We start from the raw sequence: 9,442 nt of genomic DNA, 5'->3' as shown, positions 1-9,442 counted from the left end.
TGCGAAACGTGTCGAGTCAGGTTCAACATCGTACTCGCAAAGGACGCCCTTCTTTGCACAACGTTCGCAAGAAGGTCGCCGGCTATCGCACTACTGAAGTGTCAGAGCCCTTCTAGAGCCTTCTTTTTTTCCAGGTATAACTTACCTTCGCTTTCCCCCTCTGGCAAGCTATACACGCAACTTTGACCTGACTTCTCCGTACCCGCGGTATCGGCGGTGACAGCGCTTGGAGGCCATTGTAATTGGCGTCGATCGTCCGAAAGACAGGATCCAACGTGTGAGCAGTCGTAGTTTTAGGCGCTAGAGGCCTTGGTGTTCGTTGTTCCCTAGCCATCGCGACGCATATTAAATTTGATTTGATCTGAATGAGTCCTGTGTCTGATACAGACAAAGCTTCTAGCGTGAATGTTTGAGAACTCGCAAAAATTGATATGGTAGAGATGTAATGCAGACTGCTTGGTGATGTATCGCAGCGCGACTCCCTGGCAACTGAAGGATCAGATCGATCGGATGAGACGGCTTAGACCGTGTCCCGTTCGCATATTGGACGCCTGCATCCTGGCACCGCTTATGTACAGTATTGAATGAACGTGTAAGAAATCAGGGCCTAATCCGTGCATCGCTTGAGCTTCCCCGCAGGCATGCGACCAATGAGCAAACGGCAACTTCATGAAGGAGCAATGCTGAGGTGTCGCAGCAATCTCATATCGGTTAGCCGAAGCCAACATGTCACACCTGGTTTCAATGCTGCAGAGAGAGGCCGTTCCAGAGCTTCTCCCAGAAGCGCGTTACTGCGTCCACAGCTTGTATCTCGATTGCACTTGTATGCGATTGATCTAGCCCTACATTGGCGCCCAGATTCAGGGTTTCCTGTTACGACGTGAGAGCCGACAGTCCAGACCACTGCAAGCCGTCCTCTGTGTCGTCTCCTGGAAGGCCGCCTTGATTGGCTAGTCACAATGGGACATCAGTTGCAAAACGCTTAGACGGTAAGGAGGCAATACAGGTCAGCAGCATGCGCTGGTTCTACCAGCGCCATATCTCTGACAGGTGACCTTCTATGAGCTTCCGTACGATTTTGCTCCGCCTCCTGCGGAACGGTAACAGCCTGCACTGGTATCAAAACCGCTGAGACGCGGTCTCGTTGCGGACGGACAGACGGCAAGCCCGCCTTGCGGCACGGTGCCGACCGAGCGAATCAATGAACGCAGAGGTCGCGACATCGGAGCTTCTCTGCGTCTGGCCCTTGTCAGTGTATCCGAAGGCTGATCCTGCCGAAAAACCGGTCTGGCACTTATCTGCATGCCGCAACCTTTGTCAACGGTCTCTAGCTGGATGCATTTGAATGGACGACGTTCTTCTCGTCGTAGCGCATCTAGCGCATCTACTTTCAACTCTACTCAGACCGCGTGTCGCCTTTGCGCAGGCTCGAAAGCAGATGCGTCGAACGATGACGGCGACTATTTGGACGAAGGGACGGCTGTCCGCGCGATCGGTGCTCCGACACATGGTCAGGCCGATAGGCAAATGACAGGAGAAGAGCAAGAGATGGGTTATCAATCAGTTGTGGCGTGGATAACAGATGCAGAGCGAAGATCAGAAAAAATGTCCCGGCACAGGTGGATTCCCGGCACATGTGGATGGACGCTACTAATTGTATGCTCAGTTGTGACTTGTCAAAGTTCTATGGCTCTGCAAAATGCCTCATGATATATCGTCGAGTTACTGAACTGGACGATTGGTGGTGAAGATGGGACGCTGAAGATCGCGTTGCCTAGCTCCGCACGGCCGCGGAGCCGCAGTCTTGGCACCCGAATTGCTGCTCGTGCTTTCATTAGCGTCGGTTACAAGGGCACCGCGGAGACAGCTGTACTGCAACGCGATGCCCTTCCACTAAATTTATCATCGTACTCGACATGTTTCACTTGTCAGCACCTCGAAGTGGACGTCTTTGCTCCGTGCTTTGCGTCTAAGTTGTACACTGGGTACATAGTCCAGACCCATTAGATGCTTCTTACGTTCGGCATTAACCCTAGAATGTTCTGTATCTCCGAGTCGAGATGTTCGATGCAAGGTGGAATATTTTTGATAAGTGGGTAGCTCTCGCACGACAATCATAGAGCAGTCTAAACAAAAGGTGGGGGGCTCTGCCGACGCGTAATCAGAGGGTTTGGGGTTACTCAGGGAGGTGGTTAGGGGTCTCATAATTGTCAGACTGCACGGAGATCAAGGACCGGACTGTAAGCTAGGCATCTATGAAGCTTGCATACTTTTCGATCGACATTGATCCAGGATCAGGATCATCTCAGATTCAGACACATGTTTCCTGGAGAGCAATTTGGGATACACAGCGTTCTTGCGGAGAGGTGTGTTGAGTGTACCTTGCTTCGACGCAATAATGGAGAGAGTGTGCATTGTTCGCGCTGTCGGTGGTTCTTGGGAAGGTCGTATCGAGCGCACACTTTCAATGCCTGCGGTACTGTCCTCGGACGCCTTTTCACGTTTTGTTCACGCTTGATCGAACGTTTGAGAATGGATTGGAGCTTCTCAGAGCTAGACTCCAAAAAGAGAGACTCCTGGGGATCCCCGTACTCGTGGAAGAGCACCGTATAACAATTTCAAGAATGTGAGCAACAAAGAAATAAGTTGAGAAATAAGATGCTGAAAAGCTGACAAATTGTGTCCGCGTGTCATGCGTATTGCAAAGCATGTACGTTACCCTGTGGCTTGATGAACGGCCCGATCCGAGCCTTTTTCGATTCAGGCCTGCTGTGAACAGCTTTGTTTACGAGTGATTGCAAACACTACCATCATCGTGCGATTCTTATTCCCGCATTATCTGTCAAGAAGAATTCTTGACACCTTAACATGCTACTCGCAAGCACGTAGCGCCCGCGCTATACCAGGCATAGCAACTGCCATCCCACAAGCCATATGCTTCCACCTTCCTTCATACAGCGTATCACGGTCAAACACCCCGGGTACTTGCCGGCGTGCGACGGTGCTAGAAGCTTTCCCGGTGTGGGGCACATCCCGACGTCGGGCACACCTCCACAGCTGTAAACAATACCGCTTCAACACGCGTTCACTCTGCGACCATGGCAGCTATCAATGAAGCAGTCGCGTTTCTGAAAAGCGCCGATGAGCCCAATGTTTCTGAAACAGCTAGAATGTTTAATGTTGAGAGATCAGTGCTTAGCAAGCACTTCCGTGGAAAGAGAGTCTCTGTAGCTAAGGCTAACGAGACAAAGCAATTATTAGCCAACAAGCAAGAATTGGTGCTTGTGAAAGAGATACAAAAGCTCTGTGACTGGTGTTTGCCGCCTACGCCGGCAATGGTAACTCTCTGGGCCTCCTATGTATGTGGCAAGCAGCCCGGCAAAAACTGGTCTGCAGACTTCAAAGCCAGACACGAGGATGTCTTGGATTGCAGATACCTCAACACCATCGACCTCTCACGACACAAGGCCGACTCTGCGGCTTCATATAGACAGTACTTCTCCACTTTGAGGCAGAAGATTGACCAGTACAGCATACAGCCTCACAATTGCTACAACATGGATGAGAAAGGCTTCCTCATCGGCCACCTACAGAAAGTCAAGAGGGTCTTTCCTAGAGCTCTCGTGCGACAACAGAGGCTACTAGGCGCAGGGCAGGACGGTTCGAGAGAGTGGATCACTCTTATTGCGACTATCTGTGCAGACGGAAGCTCATTAGCACCAGCTTTGATCTACAAGGCGGTCAGCGGCGACCTCCAGGACTCTTGGCTGCAGGACCACGACCCACAGGAGCATCCTTGCTGGTTCGCGAGCTCACCTAATGGATGGACGAATAATGAACTTGCTCTGAGCTGGTTGCAGAGCCTATTCGACAAGCAGACTGCCGGTAAGGCTGGTAGAGACTGGAGACTTCTCATTCTCGACGGCCATGGCTCGCACTGTACGTTGAGCTTCCTGGAGTGGTGCCGGAGTCACAAGATACTGGTGGCAGTCTTTCCTCCTCACTCGACGCACAGGCTGCAGCCCTTGGACGTCAGTCTCTTCGGGCCTTTGGCTACGCACTACAGTCAGGAGCTAGACGCTCACTCTAGGCTGTCTCAAGGCATTGCGAGTGTCACCAAGCGAGACTTCTTCAAGAACTTCTACTCGGCCTTCGACAAAGCCTTTACAGAAGCCAACGTAAGGTCTGGATGGCGCAGGACGGGCATCGAACCCTTCGATTCGAACCAGGTGCTCAAGATCTTCGATGAGCAGCGAGGGGACCATCCTGAGGCCTCCCAAGTCGAACTGGTACCCTCGAGACACTCAAGCAGCTGCTTGGACACACCGTCGGCGCAGAGAACCATCAGGAGGATCGTCAACGAAGCAGTGGCCGAGAGAGACACTGAGACCGCGAAAATCATCAGAAAACTAGGCGGAGCATGCATCACCTTGTCCGCCAAGCTCAGGCTGGCGGAAGACCGCGAGAAAGGCTATGCCGAGGTTCTCAATGGAGAGAAGAAGAAAAGGAAGCGTCGGCAGCCGTTTACTGAGGAGCTCAGAGCGGATGAGGGCATCGGCGCTCTGTTCTTCAGCCCTTCCAAGATTCGAAGGGCCAGAGAGCTTCAGGACGCCAAGGAGGCTGCCAAAGAACGCGAGGCTCTAGAAAAGGTCTCCAGAGCTGAAGCTAGAGCTGCGGCGAAAGTGCAGAAGGAGTTGGAAGCTCAGCGCAAGCGTGAAGAGCGAGCTGCGCGTGCTGAAGCAAGAAAGGCCGAGCACGCTCTCAAGAAGGCCCAAAGGGAGCAAGCCAGGGAGGCCAAGAACGCTCGAAAGCAACTTCAAATAGAGTCCGCAGCGCGGCGAAAGAGACATAGAAGTAGACCAGCCAAGCAGAAGTCGTCTAGCACGGCCGCTTCGGCTACAGTCGAATTGACCGAGGAGATGGTGCCGATCCGGCCAAGGTCAAGGCGTGGACGTACCATCAAGAAACCGGCTCGCTTTGAGGAAAAGTGATTACACAAACATCACAACCAAGCCTTTCTCTACGCCCTCTCGGGGTTTTAGCTCAATTGATCAAGATTTGACGATGCTTGAGACCGAGAAGGTGGTGTTGTTCACGTACGCCGGGGTGTGCCCGACGTCGGGATGTGCCCCACACCGGGAAAGCTTCTACTGCAAGCACTATCAAGTGAGAATTCGCCGAAGATGCAGCTCCGGGGAGCCTATGCTTGGGCGCTCAAGATGCTTTTCGCTACATCCACTGGCGTTGGCTTCTTCGGATTATTGCTCAGCCTGACGATCGGTGATTACACTTTGGACACTGCCTTCATTCCCGAGCACTCGTTGAGGAAGTAACGCAGAGTGTCGGAAAGCCAGTCGCACACAGTCAAGGACTCTGCACATGGTACGAAAGCGACAGCAAGAATTCTCGAGCAGAACGAGTGTGGTAATGGCATTTGAACCAAGGTAGCGTTCTAGACAAATAGCTCTGACCGGAAGTGCATCTTTGCAGCGAGGCGCTATTTCACATGGTCTTCATCCACCAGCCCTAGCTGGTCTATCGGTACACTAGAACAGTACCTCATTGATTAGTACAGTACTGTAGCAGGTGCGACCTAATACTGCATGATCGCCTTTCAGACAAAGATGGTAAAGCGTCGGGGACTGGTAACGTGACCGTATCGATCGGAAATACAGTCTTTGTTGAACCCGCTAGCTTCGCATACATCCTGAGCAAACTCGTGCGTCGAGTGATCTCCACTGACATGTGAACCTGTCGCTCATCAGGCGTGGAAGGCGACGTGTTTGGCGGCGAGGCTCCGCTCGATAGGCTCACCAAGTTATCGCCTTCCGAGCGACCGCGACCGCTGCGTGTCCTCGGCCGATATATCACATGGTCTGCAAGAGCTGTGGTGTCCCAAACTATTTCCCTGTTTGCTTTGATACAGCACCATCTTTCGATGCCTTTACCTTGCGCTCCTTTTCATTCGAACATTCTGAAGGAACAGCTTGGTGCAAGAGACGCAGCAATGACGGCAACGTCTACCGATGACACCGAGAGAGATGTCGAAGGGGTTTGCGAGGATGGACGATGCATCGATAGCCGCATTCAAGCGACTGAGTTGTCGTACTGTGTTCGTTGCGACAGCACATACTGCAGGTACGAGATGAGGAAACGCCGCGAGGAAGTCGAACGCTGACATGCTCCACCAGTCACTGCTGGGCTCTTCAAGGTCCGCATAGACCCAAGAAGAGAGGACCCGAAGGCCTACCGCACGAGAAGGTAGATCTGGGCGTCATCCGGCGATTGAAAGGTATACTAAACCCATCAACGGATCCTTTGGTTGTCCAGAAATCTCACCAAGAGGACGAATGGACCAAATGGTTCGGCGTGACTCGGGACAAAGAAGATCAAGTGCTGTTCGACGATTACGGACGCTATCTCACACTCGTCTCCGATATTGCGCGATCGACTAGCATGAAGACTCGTTATCCACAGCTTGTCTCTTTCGTCGGTGTCACCAACGCCGGGAAGTCCACTCTGATCAAGATGTTGGTTCACGGCGGACACGGCTACAAAAATGACAGTGGTATCAAGACGACAAGAGCGACAAAAACGACAAGAGCGAAAAGAGCGAAAAGACACTTGGTTCCAGCATCGGATTTCCGTCCCCCGTCGTTGGTAGCGCTGTCAACGATAGCCTCGCCACCTCAGGCGACGTCCACCTTTACGCTGATCCCGCAACTCACGCAGACCCGTTGCCCATCTTGTACGCCGATTGCGAAGGCTTCCAAGGGGGCGAACGATCTCCTCTGGGCTCGCAGTCTCAGCTTGGCTCTCAAGAAAGCCAAAGTGCCGCAACAAGAGCTTGGGTCAATACGCGGCGGATCAGGTGGGCAGACACAGAAGAGCATCGTCGACGAGAGTACGCAGTGACCGTGCTATACCCGCGGCTCTTATACAGCTTCTCTGACTGCGTCGCGTTCGTGCTGCGGAATCCAAAGACTTTTGGCTCGGCTGCGCTCACGAAGCTTTTGGATTGGGGGGCAGCCGCATTGGAGAAGTCGATAAACCAGCCGACCCTGCCGCACTGCATAGTAGTGCTCAACGGTAGCCATCCTGGCATCGAATCTGCCCAGTGGGATAGCAGCCACGCCACGCAGAGCCTCCTGTCGTCTGTCAGCAACGCCTTCGATCGCATCGAGGGAGTGGCCCGGTTCCGCCAGCTCGCTGACCACTGGCGTGGTCTCGGAAGAGAGATCAACTCCGTCAACGACCTCATACTGTGCTACTATGCCTCCTTCAAAGTCGTACGCATTCCCGCCGCACCGCAATACATGTTGATCAGTCAGCAAGTGGACAAGCTGCATGCAGCCATTCACGCGAATTGCCGGGCGTCGCACGAGGCGAAGCGACGCGCTCGCCTGCTGCTCGATGCCGATGAGCTGAACCTGTACATCTAGAGCGGCTTCGACCATTTCACCACTCACATCGAGGTGCCTTTCAATTTCATGCAGGTGTCACTGCGGCGGAACCCGATACCTCGAGATTTTGGTGGGCACATTCTACAGCTGTGCGAGAGCCTGAGCGCTCGGATGCCGTCACGAGATGCTGCGAGAGTCGAGTCGGTTTTTGGCAAACTCAATGTTGTGCTGGCCTCTTGCGTTCTGCTGGACTGCGCCCGCTTCCGCAAAGGACAGCTGCACGAGTTGTTCAAAAGTTACGCCCACCATTTCGAGTTCGCCCTGACCGAATACTTCCAGCTACACTATCCTTGCTCGTTTGTCAGTACGGACGGGCGGCGGGGATGCAACTTGGTGAAAGCTCGACACCAAACGAAAGGCCATCAGGATGAAAGTGGAATCATAGCAGCTGGGCACTACGAGTCCGCTCTCGAAACAGGGTTTGCTCAGAAGTGCCTGAAACAACTAGAGACCGCCATCAACGATCTACACCGAATATTCTCCAAAGAGCTGGATCTCGCCGCGATGACGTCGAAGCGCACAGTGTACGCGGAAGAGCCGATTGCTTTCGCCATACACGTCGATCGACTGGACAGTTTCTACCGCTTTGTGGGGCCGGCGACGTGGATCCGCAGTCACTCCACTTGCTTTTGTTGTTTGATGGATGTGCCACAGCACTCTCTCCCTTGCGGTCACGCGTTGTGCGACAGATGCGCGCGCGCGTGCGGCGACCTAACACAGTCTACCTTGCTGATCTCATGGTGTCCCCTCCACCAGCATGCGACCCGATGGACGCAACCAAAAGTGGTCAAGTATAAGCCTCGAGGGGCAGGGGTGCGCGTGCTCGTCCTGGACGGGGGAGGCATCCGCGGAATTGTGCAGTTGGAGATCCTACGCGCAATTGAGCAAGCGTTGGATGGACACCTCCCAGTGCAGGCTCTTTTCGACTTGATGGTCGGGTCTGGAACTGGCGGTCTCATCGCGGTGGCCCTTTCGAAAGAGAAGACGTCCTTGGACCAGTGCCAGGAGGCCTTCGGTACCATATGCAGACAATCCTACAGTGTGAAAACACCAGGCGTCGCGCTGATCCATCGCGTATCCCGTGCACTACGCTCCCGTCCGCAATACGGGAGGTCGGGCATACGCGAAGCCCTCAAAAGTGAGTTTGGTGAGAAGAAAGACTTTTTTGGAGAGATGGACCAATTCCGACCCGACGTTAGAGTTGCGGTCACATCTATCAACTTGACCAACAACAGAACGACGCTGCTCAGCAATTACCGCAGGCCGCAGCCGGATGATGCTTGCGAGATTCAGCACAATACTGACAGTGCGAGCGATTACGAGTACGATCGTCCAAATGATCCCGCCGGTGAGATGAAGACCTGGCAAGCCGTCTACGCAACGATGGCAGATCCTCGATACTTCGGAACATTACCTTCAATCTCTGGCAGACAGTTCATTGGAATCAGGGCCGACCGCGTGAAGCTCGCCGCTGCCGCACGCGCCGAAGCACGCAAGATATGGCCCGATATAGCCGAGCCCGATCTGATTTTGTCCCTCGGAACTGGTCAGAATCGCGCAGCAGTCCTGGCGGAGCTTTTGAAGGGCCCAAAGACCGGCGATGCGCCAGGTAATACTCAATGGCTCCGGAACGGTATCTCTGACGCATCAAGTATGGCCAAATGGTGGCTCAGGAGCGACAACGACGTGCTCGAAGCTGAACGCACGTGGCAAGAGTTTGCTTCCCAGCCGGCTTCGGAAACATCCAAAGCCCCGCGTGGGAGACGGGTCCGCTTCAACGTCGATCTGGGGAAAGAAGCGCCTCCGGCTCAAGACCGCGACAGTCAAATCCAGAGAATCTCCGGATTGGTCGGCGAAAAACTGCAAGAGTCGCACAGGTGTACCGCCGTACGGAGCTTAGCGCATCATCTCGTGGCCTTGTTGTTCTACTACAATGAGCAAGCTACGACCACAGATGCCGCGGGGAGCAGACACACCAT

General features: G+C 53.8%; 2 protein-coding genes across 2 annotated transcripts; both read left to right on the top strand.

The window, feature by feature from the left end:
• Window positions 1–6,007: 6,007 nt before the first annotated feature.
• Window positions 6,008–7,442, top strand: WHR41_09522 (uncharacterized protein; the record flags this gene model as incomplete). Its single annotated transcript, XM_069378125.1, has 4 exons — window positions 6,008–6,138; window positions 6,192–6,568; window positions 6,635–6,904; window positions 7,081–7,442. The coding sequence occupies 4 exons, from the start codon at window positions 6,008–6,010 to the stop codon at window positions 7,440–7,442; spliced, it is 1,140 nt and encodes a 379-aa protein (XP_069224903.1).
• A 951-nt stretch (window positions 7,443–8,393) lies between these two features.
• Window positions 8,394–9,442, top strand: WHR41_09521 (uncharacterized protein; the record flags this gene model as incomplete). Its single annotated transcript, XM_069378124.1, has 1 exon — window positions 8,394–9,442. A coding segment is annotated over one exon (1,049 nt), but the record flags the coding sequence as incomplete, so codon positions are not given.

This window comes from Cladosporium halotolerans (assembly GCF_011745625.1).
Source record: "Cladosporium halotolerans strain TM138-S3 chromosome Unknown Sca156, whole genome shotgun sequence".
In the NCBI taxonomy this organism is placed as follows: domain Eukaryota; kingdom Fungi; phylum Ascomycota; class Dothideomycetes; order Cladosporiales; family Cladosporiaceae; genus Cladosporium; species Cladosporium halotolerans.
This window is presented reverse-complemented; position numbering and strand designations above follow the sequence as displayed.